The sequence below is a fragment of the Rhincodon typus genome, chromosome 14, assembly GCF_021869965.1.
Source record: "Rhincodon typus isolate 14 chromosome 14, sRhiTyp1.1, whole genome shotgun sequence".
Taxonomy (NCBI): Eukaryota; Metazoa; Chordata; class Chondrichthyes; order Orectolobiformes; family Rhincodontidae; genus Rhincodon; species Rhincodon typus.
The window spans coordinates 27,182,764-27,203,134 of NC_063345.1; the positions used below are offsets into that span (position 1 = coordinate 27,182,764).

At 38.2% G+C, this 20,371-nt stretch overlaps 1 protein-coding gene across 1 annotated transcript in view; it reads left to right on the plus strand.

Annotated features, from left to right (window-relative positions):
* The window catches only part of LOC109927343 (teneurin-1-like), a 141,338-nt gene that overhangs the window by 70,872 nt on the left and 50,095 nt on the right, over positions 1-20,371 (plus strand). Inside the window, exons 14-15 of the mRNA XM_048605297.1 lie at positions 6,990-7,356; positions 12,275-12,785. Of these exons, the coding sequence (XP_048461254.1) occupies positions 6,990-7,356; positions 12,275-12,785 (878 nt within the window). The remainder of the gene's footprint in view (positions 1-6,989; positions 7,357-12,274; positions 12,786-20,371) is intronic.

The following is a 20,371-nucleotide window of genomic DNA, read 5'->3' on the forward strand; positions in this document are numbered from 1 at the left end:
CTATACTTAGTCAGTTAATCTCCATCAGAGCAAGGGTGGGGCCCTACAACTATAGTAACAGTGTGTGCTGGAGTAGAGGAGGATAAGTCAGCTTGGGTTCCTATCCTGAACAGCATCCAGTACTCCTACTGCAAAGTTTGCACGTGTAGGATGAACTTTCACAGTGATAGCTCATTTCATTTATTGCTAGTGTCAGTTACTAAAATCAGGTGTGATAAATAGTTTTATGAACAAAGTACTATGTACTCCCAATACATATGCCAACATGAACCAGCTTGAGTGACTACCTCAATGAAGGAGAAAAACTGGTAGTTCATTCAAAGACCAACACAGTATGACACTATTTCATTTCATTCACTCTGATTTGAAGGCAGAATATCTAAAATTAGTTATGGAGTAATTTTGACTTCAGATAATAGTGTATAAGACATGATATCAAATTGCCTACCCTTTAAATAGCTCTCCTGATTCTTGTTTCCAAAAACTGAATACTATCAATAACTACGCGCTTCCTCTCAAACTTTGCCAATTGCAAAGTTGCAATTGCATTTTAAATGACATAAGAATTGTATGTGCCTCTACAAAGGAGTGAGAAATGTACTGAAGATAGAGAAGTTGTAGATACTTGTTCAGAGAGTAATGGTAATTTGGTGGGGTGGAATACTCCATGGAGGTTTCAAGGAATCTGCCCTAGAAGCCCTCTTGTTCTAGGTTCGGAGCAGAATCCTTCAACTGAAAACTGGATGTAAAACTGTCAAAGTGACAGCAAGATGGAGTTATGGAACCTACAAATACTTAGTATAAGTTACTGTGGCAACAGCTGATGGAGACGTTAAATGGAGAGATGGGTATCAGTGGAATCATAACTCACTATGTCAAGTAACTGAGAAATGGCAATTACCAAAGTAAAAAGGCTGCTGAACAGACCATAAGATATAGGAGCAGAAGGCGGCCATTGATCTCATCAAGTTTGCTCTACTGTTCAGTGAGATCATGGCTGAGTTGATAATCCTCAACTCCACTTATCTGTCTTTTCCTCAGAACCTTTGATTCCTTTACTGATTAAAACTCTGTCTCAGCCTTGAGCATACTTAATCATCCAGCATCAATAATCCTAGAGTCATGCAGTCATGCAGCACGGAAACAAATCCTTTGGTCCAACTCATCCATGCTGACCATGTTTCCCAAACTAAGACTAATTGTCTGCATTTGGCACATATCCCTCTAAACCTTTTATATTCATGTGCCTATCTAACTGTCTTTTAAATGTTGTAATTGTACCTGCATCTACCACTACTTCTAGCAGTTCAGTCCACATACAAATCACCATCTGTATGAAAATGTTGCCCCTCATGTCCCTTTTAAGTATTTCTCCTCTCATCTTAAAATTATGCCCCCTAGTTTTATATTACTCACCATAGGGAAAATACTTTTGTTCTTCACCTTATCTATGCCCCTCGTGCTTTTATAAACCTCCATAAGGTCATCTGTCAGCCTCCTATGAAAAATGTCCCAACCTATTCTTATAACTCAAACCCTCCAGCCCTGGCAATATCCTGATGAATCTTTTCTGACCCATCTTCAATTTGTTAATATCCTTCCTATAGCATGGCGACCAGAACTGTACACAATACTCCAAAAGTGGCCACACCAATGTCCTGTACAACTGCAACATGATGTCCCAACTCTTATTCTCAATTGTCTGAGCAATGAAGGCAAGCGTGCTAAATGCCTTCTTAACCACACTGTCTACATGTGATGCAACTTTCAAAGAAATATGTACTTGAACCCTTAGGTCTCTCTGTTTGACAATGCGACCAAGGGCCTTACCATTAACTGTATAAGTCCTGTCCTTGCTGGTTTTACAAAAATGCAATACCTCACATTTATCCAAATTAAACTCCATTTGCCACTCCACAGCTCATTGACTCAATTGATCAAGATCTCTTTGTAATTCTAGATAACCATCTTCACTGTCTACTATACCTCCAATTTTTGTGTCATCCTCAAACTTGCCAAATGCTCATCCAAATCCTTTATATCAATGACAAAAAAATTAGACCCAGCACCAATCCCTGTGAGGAACACCGCTGGTCAGAGGCCTCCAGTCTGAAAAACAACCCTCCACCACCACCCTCTGTCTCCTACCGTCAAGACAATTTTGTATCCAAATGGCAGGCTCTCCCTGAATCTAACTTTGCTAATTAGTGTACCAAGCAGAAGTTAGTCAAACGTTTTACTAACATTCATGTAGATAATGTCTACCATTCTGCCCTCATCAATCTTTTTGATTACATCCTCAAAAAACTCAATCAAGCCTGTGAGACATGAATTTCCTTGCACAAAGTCATGCTGACTATCCCTAATCATTCCTCGCCTCTCCAAATGCACGTAAATTCTATCTATTAGAATCCCCTCTAAACAACTTAACCAGCACTAACATCAGACTCACAGGATTATAGTTCCCAGCTTCTCCTTACAGCCTTTCTTAAATAAAAGTACAACACTAGCCACCCTCCAGTCCTCCAACAAGTAAGACTGTCCAACCTTTTGCTGTAGATGATACAAATATTCTTCTAGGGACCCCGCAATTTCTTCCCTGGGATGTGTTTGATCAGGTCCTGGAGATTTATCCACCTTTATGACCTCCAGCACTCCCTTTTCTGTAATTTGGACTGTTTTCCAGACATCAACATTTAATTTCCCGAGTTCCCTACCCTCTATTTCTTTCTTCACATAAAAACTGATGTGAAATATTAATTTAGTATCACTCCCATCTCCTGTAGCTCTATACATGGACGACCTCGTTGATCTTTAAAGGGCCTGATTCTCTCCCTACTTGCTCTTTTATTTTTAATGTACTTGTAGACTCTCTATGAATTCTCTTTAAGCTTATCTGCTGAGTCTATCTCATATTCCTTTTTTGCCTTCCTGATTTCCCTCTTAGGAAAGCCCCTACACCCCTTATACTTTTCAAGGGATTCACTTGATTCCAGTTGTCTAAACCTAATATATGACTCCTCCTTATTCTTGACCAAAACCTCAATATCTTTATTCGTCCATTGTTCCCAACTCTGACTGAAATAACTCTATAGAGGCTGGTTTCCCATCACCAAATCATCCTTTATTTTCATGTTGAGAGTCCTTAACACTGATCCTCAGAGCCAGCTGTCAGAGTGAATAGGATGTCTGACGGTCCTGTTAATACCTTATTCTGTGAGGTTCACTTCGTTGACCTTGTTACAATCACTGCACTTACTAGCCTTACCCCTTACACTAACAGGAATATAATATCTCTAAACTCTTGTTATCTTTTGAAAGCCTTCTACTTGCACGTCGTCCTTTTACGTACGGTCTACTTCAATCAACTCTTGAAAGATCCTGTCTCATACCATCAAAATTTGCCTTACTCCAATTAAGAACTTTAACATTTATACAAGGCCTACCCTTTTCCATAACAATTTTAAAACTAATAGAATTATGATCACTGGTCCCAAAGCATTCCCCCACTAACACTTCAGTCACTTGCCCTACTTTATTTCCCAAGAAAAGGTCAAGTTTTGCTCCATCTCTAGCAGGTACATCTACATGTTGATAACAAAAATGTTCTTGAACTCATAAAACAAATCCCTTACCATCCAACCCCTTAACACTATGGCAATCCCAGTCTATGTTTTGAAAGTTAAAATCCCCTGCTATTAAATTGCTGTTATTCTTATATGTATCTGTGATCTCTCTACATATTTGCTCCTCAATTTCCCTCTGACTATTGGTGGGCTTATAGCACAATCCCATCAAGGTGATCAACCCCTTCTGATTTCTGAGTTCCACCGATATAGCTTCACTTGATGATCCCTCAGAAATATCCACTCTAAGTAGAGTAGTAATCAAGAATGTCACTTCCCCTCTTTTCTTGCCTCCCTTTCTATCCCTCCTATAGCATCTAAGCCCCAGACCATTAAGCTGCCATTCCTGCCCCTCCCTCAGCCATGTGTCTGTAAAAGCTATGATGTCTCAGAACTATGTTCCCATATAAGCCTTGAGTTCATATGCCAAAGAAAGATCCTCTGTGATAAAGAATTCTGAACAGGATTCCCAGAATATGTTTCACCACAGGCATTTTTGAATTTGTGCAGTATATACATTGTCCACACACTTAGTTCTATGCACAGCTTTAAACAACAAGATGCATAAATATTGAAAAGAACTGTACAACTGACAGCCAGAATGAGAGATTGAACAGCGAGAAGAAAACTGGGCTCTATCTCCTTGAATGAAACAGACTGAGAATGTGGAACCTTTATGACATAGAAAAATAAACGTAAACCATGACAGTGCAAATAAATAGGCTCGATTATTTATTGCGATGAGTCTAAAGCGAGTCTTTCTGTGTGCAGGAAATTATTTCCAACATATTTTTCACCAGAGACATTGATTTCCAATAATAGATTTTTTTCTCTTTGAAGTCAGTGTATTTCTTATAAGCTACAATATCTAACAGTCAATGCTACGCTCTACAGTAAGTGGAATAACAGATCCCTACCAACAATGTAAAATTCTGAATATGATTCCTCTCAATGCCAAATGTGACATTGGTTTATTCAACACAAAAGTGCTAATTTTGGGATAAAGTAAGCTTCCATTAAGATACATTAGCACCAATTCCTTCAGGCCCTGCAAATTGCCAGAGGAACCAGAAGAGATATCAGGCTGAGTACTTTTCTTGTTGAGGCATTTTTACAATTGCAGCAATATTGTGTCGACAAACATTTGTTGCTCCTGACTGGTGTCCAAGAGCTCTGTAGAAATCTGTTGCTTTCCTGTCATTCCCCCATTTCTAAGTTTTTGAATTATGACAAAAATCTGGTATTTTACAATTGGGGTCAAACTTAATAAGCACCCCAAGTCTTGCAGAAGTAAATATTATATCACCATCCAACTTTAAATACATTTACAATAGACTGATTTAATCAGTATTTGATGTTGTCATAGTTGGCCATGAGGAAAGAAAACGGTAAAGAGATTTCTAATTAAATCATGCTGTTAATTAACATGGCTGAAGTTTCAAATAACAGTATTTCTGTTGCCTGGTATGATAGTGAGCATTGTAACATTCAATAATAGTAAGTATAATTATTTATTCATGGGATGTGAGTGTCACTGGCCAGGCCAGCATTTACTGTCTATCCCTAATTGCCCCAGAGGGCAGTAAAGTGTCAATGATATTGCTGTGGGTCTTGAGTCACATGTAGGCCAGACCAGGCATAGATGGCAACTTCCTTGCCAAAAGGACATTAATTTGTTTTCCAAACAATCAACAACAAATTCCATGGCAGAACCTATGTCCCCAGAACATTACCAGGGTCTCTGGATTAATGTTCTCGTGATAATGCCAATAGACCTTCACATACATGTATTTTAATGGAGGTGAACAATCTCAAAACTACAAGGAAATGTATTGACTTTGGATCACTTTGGTTTACTGCATTGTTAATTTCAGAGTTGCTGGGGTTCTACAGTCTTAATTATTGTTAATGCATCCTGCATCCTGTTGCATTTGTTTTCTCTCTGAAGCATGAGAAACAATCTACTCCATGCTTCCCAGTGCAAAGATGGGTTATCAATTCCTGGAGTTACATCTGTTAATTTCATTGTAATATCTAACAGTGGTGTTTTTTTGACTTTACTTGTGTATTACTTTTTCAAATAGCAACAACTTTCTTTGACTCTAGAATGATGAGCTTGCAGTATTGCAATTCTCCTTTTCTTTCTGGATTGCTTTAAGAACCCTGTCATTATTCTTTTCAATCTGTTTCAATTGCAATGTAACTCAATTGCCTCTAGTCATTTGCTTCCTTCACTGCTCAGAACAGCCTGTTTCTGCATCTATTCGATGCTTAACCCTAAATAACAGACATTCTGGGGTAGATTTTCTGCCTGTTGACTATGAATGAGCTGGTGATTTAAAATGACGTCTTAACACCAGCTCAATTTTACAGTCACATAAAAACTTTTCCACCTGGTTAGCTGTCATTTTTGTAATTCCTATCCTGTGTTTAACATCTTTCGTATTTCAATCATTATTGTGAACATTAACTTGACTTATTTCCATGTTTCGTTTATAGCTAAATTTAAGAAGTGGGAATATATTTGTTGCTGTACATGCATAATAAAATAAAAACCTTATAATTTTGGGTGGATTCGCATCAAATTCATAACGGACTCCCTTTTCAATACGTCAGCAAGATTAAAAGGAGTAAAACAGATGAATAAATCTTAGAACTCATAATTAGTTGACAGTCGAGACCAGGTTTTAAACAATGGATGAGCTGAATAAATGAAGTAATGAAATAAAAATAATTATGCTTTTTTTCCGTGTTGAAAAGATATTGACATTAAACACTAATTCAAAAAACTTAAGAGCATGAACTATCATTTGGTAATGGTGCACCCCCAGATGTACCAGAGGCACATGAAGAGAATCAGATTTGGGTAAACAATCATTTTGTTCCCTAAAGAAGCTCACACATATAATCTGATTAACTTGATCTGAACTACTTACAATCTCTCACTTTGCTTTAAAATGCATTTTTTTCAGATTCTGTTACTTAAGTCACTTTTCTAAATTGAATGCTTACATATCAATTTTTTTTATTTCAAAATGAAGTTCCTCCTCCTTCTCAAAATGTATTTAGTGCTAAGAGTATTAGAGTTAGTTATATGAACTAAAATAGGTTTGGATCCATATAATACTGGCATTTCTAAAACTTTTGGAGCTGATGCACAAGTGGCAGGTTATTGTAAAAATCAGAATTTGTCGAGAGTAAAAAAAAACTGTTTGAAGATAATTGAAAGATTTGTGAACAAATATTGAAAGAAAATCCACAGTTGTTCTTTGCTCAAATACCTATTCAGAAAATGGACAGTGAAATTTGTTGTTCTGAAACAGTTCACTGATCATTTCAAATCCGAATCATTTCTCTTCTCAGGTGCGTCTTGAATGGCCGACTGACCTTGCCGTTAACCCCATTGATAATTCCCTGTACGTGCTCGACAACAACATTGTACTGCAGGTCTCAGAAACTAGTCGTGTGCGGATTGTTGCAGGCCGGCCTATCCACTGCCAGGTACCAGGCATCAACCATTTTCCAATGAGCAAGGTGGCTATTCACTCTACTCTGGAGTCAGCCAGAGCTATTGCTGTTTCTCACAGTGGAGTACTGTACATAGCAGAGACAGATGAGAGAAAGATCAACCGCATACAACAGGTCACTACCAATGGTGAGATCTTCATATTTGCTGGCACATCAACAGAATGTGATTGCAAGATTGATCCCAACTGCAACTGTTTCTCAGGTAATGTTGTAATCAGTCAAGATATATTCAGAAACCATTTAGTAATCCAGTGATTTGTGGTTACATTTTACTTACAGCACAGAAACAAGCCATCCTTCTCAACTTGTCTTTTCTGGTTTTTATGCTTTAACTGCATTTCTATGAAATGAGTTGAATGGCTGAAAAGTAATTGTTAGTCAAGTAAAGTCCACTCCCAACAATGGAAATTCCCGTTATAAATGATCTAATAATTTGGGAAATTGAAAACCAAACAGCAAATGTTTATTATCCAAACATGTCCACAACAAGATATGCCTTGTTTTTTTTCATCAACTCATATAGGGATTGGAAATATTCTTTCAGTCTCGTTGCAAAATTCTCACTTTTCTTCTATGGAATCGATTCCCATCGGATCTCCTGTGCTCTCATTGTTCTCACATACCTAAACTGCAGTCTCTTCCCCATTTTCCTTTCCTCCCATTTTGAACTTCAAAAATGGATGCAATTTGGATAACGTGAACTTTCTGCTGTACAGGTAGAGTGATTTTCTATAGCGATTTCCCTATAAAGCGATTTTCTCTGGCAATTTTCTATAGCGCGAGGTCTCACAAGAACGCAACTATCACCTAATTAGAGAAATACCTGTATTTTACTGCTTTACTATATCCAGCAGTGTAACATATTATTGTATTTTTTTGTAGAGATGGATTTATAATTAAATTGCCCAACATTAAAAAATGTTGTGTAGTTCGGATCTTTTTCATTCATAATGTTCATTCTCTGTCTCCATTTGCTTTGACCTTTTTTTTCTGGTTACTTGGAAAAATGACATAGGTTACAGTACAGAATTATCCCACTATATATTCTTAAAGCTAGATCTATTGAACATTCTGGTGGAGAGGAATTAATAGTGATTGTTGTCAATTTTTGGGAACACCAAAACTGCTGGGGACAAAAATCATCTTAGTTGTGAGATTTGCTTTTTGTTTTCCTTTATTCATTTACGGGATGAGGGTATCACTGGCCAGGCAGCATTTATTGCCCAGAAGGCAGTTCAGAGTCAATGACATTGCTATTGATCTGGGGTCACATGTAGGCCAGGTAAGGATGGCAGTTTCCTTCCCTAAAGGACATTAGTGAACCACATGGGTTTTTCCTGACAATCAAAAATGGTTTCATGGTCATCATTAGATTCTTAATTTCAGATATTTTTATTGAATTCAAAGTCCACCATCTGCCATGGTGGGATTTGAACCCAGGTCTCCAGAATGTTATCTGAGTCAACATCCAGCGATAATATCACGAGGCCATCGCCTCCCCACTTTTCCAATAATAAGTATTTATATGCAAGTGTAATAATAAATATTTCTGCATCATAAGAATCAAAATTAAGAATAAAAATAATTCCTATTGGAGTTAAGCTTACAATATATAAGGTTGCATGCAAACATTGAATCGCACTCATTGCTTATGTTTTCATGATGTCACCACAAAAGTTTATTTTACCTGAATCTATCTTACAGGTCCTTTCATTTTATGTGTTTCACAGGGATAAGAATATATTTCCCTCTAATATGTTAAAAGTATGCAACTGACACAGCCCATTATTTTCAATGATTCAACTGTTGCTAATCCTGAGAACCTAGGTGGAATTGATATGGTCAAGGATTGTTTTATATAGTTGTGTTTAATGTGGCACAGATTAAGAGTGGAACTGAGGCCAATGACCTGTGGGCAACGCTATCATCATACCTACTTCTACTACCCTCCAATCCCAGTTAGGTTCATTGGAAAAGTTAATATTAACTAGAACCTCTGTTAGTAACTTGGAGTCCAAAGAAAATTCAGCTCGAGGGTAATGTCAGAATTGTAGAACTTTATGTTGCACATATCAAAATGTGCAAGCTATAGCAAATATTTTGCCATATTTGAATGTCTAGTACACAGCTATGGAATGTGACTGTATGATAGACAACTGTTTCTTGGAAGTGTTCCACAATCAGTGGACACTAAGATGTTTCATTGGCACAGATTTAAAAACTGTCATTGAAAAATGTTCCCATTTCTTGAACTTTAATTTAGACAATGTCTATATAATATATTTGTCGTGTCCTCTTTATTTTCGGAAAGTGGAGCTTGAAATTCATCCAAATACCCCAAAGCCTTTGCATTCGGCTTATGCAAGTTGGGAGGCCGACTTGAAGTAAAGGAGATGGTGCACAGTAGATCATTACCACTCCCCACAGCAATGTGCATCATGGTTTAAGAACTTACAGATGAGATTCAGGGAAATCAGTTATAATATTTTATAGAAGTAATGACTTTGCACATAATCAGGTTATAAGAGAGTATTGGAATGAAGCAGATGTTACATTGCAATCCATTTGCCAAACTATTTAGATTTTTGTTACATATTAAAAGAAAAAGGCATGGTGGCTTTGCAGCAGCATGGTATCTCAGTGGTTAGCACTGCTGCCTCACAGTGCCAGGGACCCAGGTTCAATTCCAGTGTGTGTGGAGTTTGCATATTTTCCCTGTGTCTGCGTGTGTTCCTCCCACAATCCAAAGATGTGCAAGTTAGGTGGATTGGCCATGCTACAGTGTCCAGGGATGTGTAGGCTAGGTGGATTAGCAATGGGAAATGTAGGGTTACAGGAATAGAGTAGAAGGGGGAGTAGGGTTTGGTGTGATGCTCTTCAGAGGGTTGCTGTGGACACAATGGGCTGAATGGCCTGCTTCCGCACTGTAGGGATTCTATTCTATGATTATGACTTCTTGTTCTCATCACCTTTTGAATGGATCTTTTGTATTACACTATTCTGTCTCTTCCTTATCATAAGGTTTAGCTCCTGACCACATGGGTCTCTGACCCCAGTGACCATTCTTCATGCATGATTTTAGAGAGTGAGAATTAATCAATGCATCCCATAATTTTGATCCTTATGGGAATCGACCCCACCTTATTCCCAAGCTTGCATATATGACTAGAAGACTCCAGATTCAATATGTGGCATGTGCTGAGTAAGCTGTTGTCAACTGGCATGACAGTAGAGGGTGATGCATAGATAGGTTTGCTGCTCCTGATTTCTGTTCAGTGATCCGTACAGTCTAATGTTTGTGTGTGAACAACAGGTAAGAACAGGATCAGGTTCATCTATCATGCCATTCTCATTTAAGCAGCTGTCAGCATGTACCTTTGGGGTTGACGTACAAAGAATGGCTAGTTAGGCAGAAGTGCTGGAGGACTGGTTGTGTATACAGAATGAAACGCATGCAAGAATCAGGAGAGGAGGGAATAAAATTGAAACAGAATTCTTTTCAATATAAGAAAAGTGATTGTATTTCCATGATGCAGAGCTGTGGTCTATTTTAAATGACTGGCATGAAACTGTCATGGAATGAAACAGATTTCTTTGTATTGTGGACGATATAATGCAGTAAGTTTGATAAAATATTGCCTGTGGATTTGAGCTATTTATAGGTACTGCTGAGTTGTATCTCCTCCTAACCCTAGAAAAATAATTACGTCTTGAATTTCAAACTAAAGCTATAATACTTTTTACAGCAGATCTGTTAGTGTAGTCATGTATCATTCATGAGCAAAGAGATTAATTTTTCCATTGGCTGTAGCCTATGTTGCTGTTGTTGCCAAATATAAGTGGTGGTTCGTTCACCATATTTCACTATACTGTACATAATCTCTCCTCTATCCCTCCTGAAGGTTGTCACTTGCATGCAAGTCTTCGCTCCAGACACACTCTGATAGCTTACTCAAATAGTTATTCTTTACCTCTAGGCACAGCGTTAATGACAGTGGGCTCTGTGACTATGATGGTGAGGATTATCAAAACAAAACAATTTCTGACCATCATCCTCACTCCAAAGAAAGCTATAATAAATATATTTCTCAGTGAAATGTTTCCGTATCACAAGGTATAATCCCATAATTTTTCACATTTTGTCCAATATTGTGTTCGGTAAATTGCTGCAGACCGAGTTGAAGCAATGACAAAGCACTTGAGCCAACACTATTGGCTTCAGGCCCTCTGCGAAATGAAGTGAAATGGCAGCCCAGGATTCTGATACCTACTTGTCAGCCAAGTTTATTGTCTAGTCTGATTGTGATTCCCATTAAAATGTCAAATAGCCAGCTGATGTTTGCTGTTTAGATTCTCACCAAAAGAATGGACACTTCAGGAAGGGATCAATGCTCTGCTGCCATTTGCCATTCTGTCCCCCAGCAAGTGTCCACACTTTCAAAGGGCCGGAAGGGCCAGGTTCAAGTCTTGCTCTGGAATTTGATGGTCAAATTCTTAACACATTCCAAACACAGCCAAACAGCTTGAGTATCAACCTGTAAATACTTCAGTCAGATGCCAATGGTAGGTAGCGGGAGTAAGAGAGATTCCTGGTTAGCCATGTTATGGCAAAAAGAGCCTCGACTACCACTATTCATTGCTGTGGACTGCAACATGCATGTACATGTTCTCACAGCAACACAGGCTCAAGTTGACAGGATGGGTGCCTAGATGAGATCGGTGCCAACAGCATGGAGTTTGATCCCTCTTTCAGTTGTTGCAGATATAGGACCTGCTCTCCCTCCCTACCTTGAGTGGAAGTCATGGAACTGAGGATCAACTGCCTTCCTGAGAAGAAGAATAGAACAGCTGATTATTTATTAAGCACAGTCTCATCAGATTCTCAAAATAATAGCTACAGAATAAACTGCTCTTCTAAGCTAATGTAAAGCACTGAGTGTTTGGCAGGGATGGGGAAAGAAGAGAGAGGGCTGTAGCTTTGAGTGAGTCAAAGGCCTCCTGTGAGCTGTACTTTTCCCCAAATTATATCATCAGGTTTGTATGGATGCTAAGATTTATTCTAATTGTTTCTAGTTGATGATTTTGATCATTAATATCAACACATTTTCTTTATTCTCTAGGTGATGGTAGCTATGCCAAGGATGCAAAGTTGAAAACACCAACCTCCTTGGCTGTTTCTCCAGATGGCACATTATATATAGCGGACCTTGCTAATATCCGTATCCGAGCAGTGAGCAGGAATAAACCCCGCTACAATCACTTGAATGTATACGAAGTGGCTTCACCAGCAGATCAAGAGCTGTACCTCTTTAACATTAATGGGACCCATTTGAATACCTTAAATCTAATAACAGGAGACTATGTTTACAACTTCAGCTATACCAATGAGGGTGATCTTAGCTCCATCACTGGCAACAATGGCGATTCGCTACATATTCGGAGAGATGCTAATGGCACACCTCTCTGGCTTGTGGTGCCTGGTGGCCAGGTATATTGGCTAACTATCAGCAACAACGGGGCCTTGAAAAGAGTATCTGCCAAGGGCCTTGACCTAGCAATGATGACATACCATGGTAACACCGGTCTGCTAGCAACGAAGAACAATGAAAATGGCTGGACAACAGTTTACGAGTAAGATATTGTCAGTGTTGCTAATATTTTCGATTTCTGTTTATAAAGTTTACTTGCTACAATAAGTAGAGTCACATAGTGCAAATATTGCAATATAAAATTTCTCTGTTAACATTTAGGAATTAATTTTAATCCACAATACCTGTGTATCACAGGACGAGTGAAGGTTTAGGAAGGCATGTAAATTGAAGCATATTGCCTTTTGATTCCATTTTCACTGAGGTCTATTTGGCCATCATTTTAACTGCTAACTGCAGTTTGGTGGCTTGGTGCCTGTCAGGAACCACATGAAAAAAGGCACAAAGTAAGTCAATGGGACCTCAATTACACTTGAACCCACTCCCAGGTGAACACAAATTGGAAGCAGTACCTGTGAATGCTGGGAATCTAAAATAAAAACAGAAAATGCTGAAAAACACAGCGAGTCTGGTAACATTTGTGGAGAGAGAAAAACACAGTTAACAAATCAGGTTGATGACTTTTTGTCAAACTTGAAAGGTAATTCTTATCTTCCAAAGATGCTGCCTAACCTGCTGAGTATTGCCAGCATTTTCTGTATCTATACCCAGGTCAGTGAATGAAAATTTAAGTGAAAAGCATTCCTTTTCTGGACCTCCCTTCATGCCACACAAATGTAGTTCTGCATTTTCCCCGTGCTCCTGCTTGTCTTTCATGTCTTTATATGAACTCCTCTGTTTCTGTTCACCTAAATTAGTCAGTATCACTTTTCTTTTCCCCAATAATGTTTTGGGCCATAATTAAGAGTTGAAAGACATCCAACAACAACTGGCATAAGTCAGACTTGTATCTACATATTTAAGTATTTTAATTTTTTGCATGAAAAGTTGCTGGTCATGTAAGTGGATAATATCAAAGCAGAGGAAACTGGGTGTCTGGACTGGAACAGAATAGAGCAAGTGCCTAAATTACTCCTTAACCAATCTCATAGAAGGACTAGGAAATTACAGCGCCAAAGATTGAATTGAAAGTTTAAATTAGGAGCATAAAATCAATGTTAAATCAGGTAGAGAAAGAGAAATACAGAGAGTGAGAGGAAGATCGGATGAAGAGAGAAAAGAAATAGGAATGAAAATAAAACCAAAGAACTGTGTTGCTGGAAATCAGAAACAAAAACTGAATTGATAGGGTGAATAATCAAGGTCTTTTTCCCCAGGTAGGGGAGTACGAAACTAGAGGGCGTAGGTTTAAGATAATGTTGGCAAATGGGACTAGACGAATTTAGGATATCTGGTCGGCATGGACAAGTTGGACCGAGGGGTCTGTTTCCGTGCTATATGACTCTATGAATAAAAAAAAAATTGCTGGATAAAGTCAGTAAGTATGGCAGCATCTGTGGAGAGTAAGCAGAGTTAACATTTTGGGACCAGTGACCCTTTTTTAGAAGAGGATAGAAATAGGAAGCGATAGTAACAGAATAGAAAGAGGAAAGGACAGCTAAATTTAAAGAAATAAACATGAATAAGTGTGAATTGCTGTGAATCTGAGCCTTGCCCTTTGCAATTTCAAAATCCCCAACAATATTTATAACATTAAGGAATGAAATTCCACACTTGTAATAGTTAATATTCAGTGCCAGAGAGGTTAATTACTTAGCAATAATTAAGAGTTATAACACTGTTAGAAAGAATACTTCAACAAGACTTGACAAAGCTAAAATTCCTGAAGTGGTTTTAATTCCAGTAACTCATGCCATTCAACACATTGTGGTTGTGAGGCTCACAGCAAGGTGATGTTTTTGAAAACTTGACTTGGAGCAGCAACTTTTAGATTTCTACATTTCACTATCTATGGAGTTTCTGAATCATTTGTGAATAACTAAAAGTGAACACCATTAAACTCATCATTACTGTGACAGCACATTCTGGTTCATTACCTCGAATATATCTTATCAAAACTCTATCTTCCGCCTACGTATCATTCAAAACACCAATACGTTTCTTCATTGTTTTACTTGAAGACATCCTCACTTATAAGGAGGCCCTCTAGTCTTAAACTTATTTTGAGAGATTATTCCTGATGCCCAAATCCACATCCTCTGTACTTGCAGAGAGTGAAAATGGACGAAGCACTGAATCCTGCTTCTTTAGTCAGAGCAAAACTTTTACATTTATGCATAATTTCAGCATCAAAATGCAACGCCATTACATTTTAGGTGCTTGTATTTGACCACAACAGGCTCAATGGAGGGAAGGTCCTTTTTCTATGTTGTAGGCCTTTATGTCTCTTTGACTCTAATGCTTTATTTCCTGTTTTCCATCTTACTTTTTATCCCTGCTGCTACTTTCACTCCAAGATCATGACTTTTTTTGAGACATCTTAATAAATACTTATTGAAATCCATATCCATTTCTACTTCACTCTCTTTTATCTAGTTTTGTCAAAAAGATCTCTATTTACATCACAAAACTTGCCTCAACAAGTCAGTACCAATTATACTTGATATTTTTCAAGTTTTTATTTCAATACAAGATTCACTATCTAGTATACACTCAATAATTCAGTTGTGTTGGTGCTGATATCAGTGGTATTCTTGAACTTGAAGTAAGCAAAGAGCAAATTTAGTTCAAGTCATGAAGATAACTTGAACTGAGAAAAGCTTTATTTCTTTGCAAATTGACTTACTGTTTGGTAACTAAGTACTTTTTCTTTCCTGTTAGGAAAATATTCCATCCACCTTTTCATTTCCTTTCAAAATCACTCTATTCACAATTTGTTAAAGCTGCTGTATCTGTGCTTGTGCTCGGCATTCCTAATCATTTGATACATGGGCATTCAAGCATGAGGCTGTTGATTTTCAGCATCGCTGTCATTCGTACTCAAGGTCTGTCAATCATCTGTTAATACTTAACGTTATCAGTCTCCCAGTGCTTAGCATTTGCTCCTTTCCAGTCTCTATAAGTAAAATGCAGCCTTATCCTTCTAAGCAATTCAGATTTTCTCCTTTCACTAGTTTCCTTGACCAGAAATGCAACATAAGTGTCCAAAGTGGTACACAAATACTACTCAAGTCTAATACTATGAACAGGTAATCTGCTTGTTGTATACAAACAGATGATTCAATTCATGAAAGTCAAAACTACACATTAAGTGGAAGGACTTTGATACGGATAGATACATTATGAACACAGTGCACTGTAGTGTTTTGAGGTAATTCTAGGTCCATTTCAAAGGGGTGACTGAGGAGCAAAGGTCCTTAGTAAACAAATTAATGTAAACTAAAAATAACTTTCAGAAAGAAACAATGAAGCTAATCTAATGGCAGAGATTCAAAAGGACCTGTATGTTTTTAAACAGTAGTCATCGAAACAAACATATTCTTGTATTTGTTTCACAGCTCCTGATATACAGTTGCGGAACAATCTCCTGTGAAAATTATCAGAAAATGAGAATACAAAAGACAATAAAAAGAAGTCTCACTGGCGGGTTGTGTCAATGAGAATTTTTTTTTTCCTTCTGAATGCATGATATAAAACATATAATATGGATACCCCTAAACTTCCAGCGCAATGGTTTAAAAAAACAATGCAGTTTATTTTCAGAGATCTAACATGCTGCTATATTTCTCATGAACTGATTATCAATTAACAGAAACAGAACAATGTTAGGACAAGCAGAATAATGCGTCACACAGAGAACATCTGAAATATGACAATTGGCTTGTGAGGGAGTTAATACTCAACACAGAAGATTCAGGACAAGATGTGGGGCTGAATATTCCCATTTTCAGTAAGACTGTATTTTAGAATGCGACTCATGGTGTCCAGGCTGCCATGTCGCAGAGTGACTTTTCTCATGCAATCATCTGTTCTTTGACTTATTACTTATGCAGCCTCAGGCTCTTGGGCATCTTCCTTGGGGAATTATGTAGCAGGAGAGGTGGAGATATTCACCACTACTATGTGACGTTCACACCACTGGCACCATCATTAAATCCCAGGTCCATAGCCAGTGACACCCACATCCCAGGAATGAAATGAAAAAAGACTAAAACTGCACACAGTATTTGTGCTGTGGTCTCAGCAATACCCTGTTTAACTCAAGCACAACACCCTTACTATTATTTTCAATTTCTCTTGCAATAAAGGATAGCATTCCATTAGCCATCTTGATGACATGTGCCTACATAACAACCTGTTGTGACTCGTGCTAACATATCTAAATCACTCTGCACTTCAGACTTCCTCATTCTTTCTGAATTTAAATGTTACCCTGCTTTTGCATTCTTTCTGCTAAAGTGAAAAACTCCACATTTTCCCATATTATATTCCATCTGGAAAATTTCAGCTCATCAACTTAACTACATCCATCAGCAGCTACCAGATGTTGCCTTCGCAATGTACTTTTTCACCCATCTTGGTGTTGTCGATGAATTTAATGACACTGCCTTCACTTACCTCATCTATTCATTGATATATGTTGTAAAAGGTTGAGGATCTGGGCATAGATCCCTGTCAAACAGCTTGCTCAATTCCTACCCAGGGGTTTAGCCATGGTTAGCCATCTCATGTTCCTACCATGTCCCTGCAGTCTTGGTATTGAGCTATGATCAGCCCTGCAGGTCAAATTCAAGCAATCCGGGAATTACACGTTGGTCAGCTGAGATGCTGTGGAGACATAAGTCTGGGGTGGAGCAAAGTAGGCCATGGTTGGCTTGGCCAATGTTGTGTGCATTGAGACAAAGAGAGAGATTGACTATAATGGAAGTGGTTTGAAGAACAGTCAATGAGGATGCATGAGCAGGAGAGCTGGTAAAGTGTTCCCATTGAATGAGTAGGAAGCATGGGTGGGGTGCAGTGGGGCAGAGACAGTTTGTAATTTTGGAGGATGAAATGAGTGAGAGCCATTGAGTGGTCATGATGTATGCAACAGTGAGAATTGTAGTGCAGTGGAAGAGTTTGAGTGAATGGTGACCCTGTGAGTGTGAGGGAGTAGAGAGAAAATGGCACGTACTGCTGCAGGGCAAAGAAAATCGTGAACTTTCTTGCTGCACTGTTGAGTATAAGTTCGGTTATAATTTGCATCCAGGCTGGCTTGATCTGGTGATGTGGCCTCCTGTGGTGGTCAGCAAAACATCCACCAAAACATCCAGGACCCTGTTCCTGAAGTAAAAAGCAAGTTCTCCTTTCCTCTGGGTAATGTTCCTGACTGTAGAGACTCAAGCAACACAGTGAGAGAGGTCATTCTTGATTGACAGCATCTTTCAAAGATGCATAAACAAATCTGTTTAAATTCTGGTGTTTAAATATGGGTGTTCTCCCATATTCATGTAGGTATAAATAGGCTTATTTTATACACGTATTGAATGGCCAAATCATGTAACCATCAACTCACCAATACTCCTTTTACAGCACTTTCCGAACCTTGGACTCTACCATCTAGAAGGGCAATGCCAGTGAATGCATGGGAACACCAACACCTACACTTACCCTCCAAGATACATGGTATCCTGACTTGAAAATATTCCTTCACCGATGCTGGGTCAAAATCTTGCAACTCCCTCCCTGACAGCACTGTACGTGTAGTTATAACATATGGACCACAACAGTTCAAGAAGGCAGCTCACCATTTTTTTTATATCAAGGAAATTTGGGATCAGCAATAAATACTGGCCTAGCAGCTGATGCCCACATCCTATGAACAAATAAAATAAATATCTCATTTGGACTTCCTGTGATAAAACACGTTTCACATTCCACCTACACTGCAAACTCATTTAATGCATGCTCACAGTGGTTCTGCACTGGATTGTGTACAAGGTGACGACTTTATTGAACTAACTGCAGGTAATTTTACTTCTTCCTTGGATTCAGAGACTAAGAATTATTATTGACACAATGTCACACTAAATCTAACACCTTTATTGAGAATTTTAAACAGTTTTAAACAAATCATACATCTACCCTTTAGGTTGTCATTGTGAGATGACTGTAGGTCATTTATGATTTATCACTGGAATCATCTTGATTTTGGTCACCAGAAACTTGTCTGTTGACTCCTACCTTCTGTTTTCTTTCTTTATAAATTCCCTGTTGATGCTTCTCCTGTTCACTTTTTTGAATGCGCCTATGTGGGATTCTATCAGATGTTTACATGCAGAATGCAAATTTTGAAAGAGCTCATGACCTTCCTTGATACCATGATTGGCTGTTGGTTTGGTTAGTATATTCCCAAATTGTCATCCAGTGGCTTAGCCATACGGAACTCCCATGATGATTACCAATCTAGATTTATTTAGTTTCTGCTGATTTCAACAAGTTCACTGTGATTAAAGGTTTTATTCAACTCAAGTTGTTCTATTCAATTAGCAATATCATTGCAATTAATAAGTATCAATGTAATTAATAAGTATTGCACCTTTTCCGTTCCCGCGCAACAAACACTACTCTGAACTCACTGCATATACATTACACATTTCCTTGTATACCTAAATTGATAAATTTGATTGAGTGCATCCAATTAGTTGTGAAGCCTAGGCAGCAACTGTTCAGTTCCACAATGTCTGACACTGGTGGTTAGTGACCCAGTCTTGGGATCCATACATTCCCAGTCACTAACAGTATCAGTCTGCTTCATGTTTGACAGGGTAGATAGGCTGCTGAATGCTGGGAGACTTTTGTTTCAAGTCCCTGCTAGTGGAATCTTTTATCAGTCCCTGGTATTGCTGAAGTACCTGACACTATTAGCAATTTGGTAAAAGGAGTCAATCTCTGAATCTGATCAACATGAAGGAATTGTCATCGACTTTGGCAAATATTCAAGTGCTCCAGGTTCCAATCAAAAAGAAAACCAGAAACCCTAGCTCTTGTATCTATCAAGGAGAATTAGCTGAGACTTGTATATATTGAAGCATCTGACTGCTGTACAATTTCCACCTCCAGCAATTAAAAACAAATCCTGAATGAAGGCTGACAATACAGGAATTCAGAACAATTGATTATTTAAGAATTAATTTGTGTTAGTCCTGTGCTCCACAATCATTTTGCTATAATTTTAATGTTTCTTTCCTTCTTCTAATTGGCATGTGATTGAGATTAACCTTGACCTTAGTTACTGCATCACTGTGATAAAAACAAATGAAATCCTGATGCCACAGTTACCTGTGTATGTATCTATAGTGTCAGATGCTTTGGTAGAAAAGATGGACTGTTTTTCAATGGTCGCTATAGTCTAGTCACTTTACACTGTGAATGGTTGAAATAAATCCTATTGCACAACAGGAAATATCCGATTTTGCTAGAAGCAAAGTGCCTTTCAAAAATTCTTCCTGAATGTTTCTGTATTCTCTAAGTCCAGTGGTGTGGTGTGGTGTGCCATCTACTGGCATTTATCCCATTAACAGAAACTATCAGTCTCTTTGAAGAGAATTTGAACTTACTTCTCAATTTTGTAGTCAGCAGCAAAGTGATTGCACTTGCTACTCATTTGAAAGAGCTTCATGGCTGGATTTCAACTTTCTTGATGCTGATTTGTTTATCACACCAGTGATCGACAGTGTTATCATCAAGCAGGCTAAGTGACGAGCCACACTGAAGAATTCTCACAAAGAAGGAAGTAATAAAGACGAA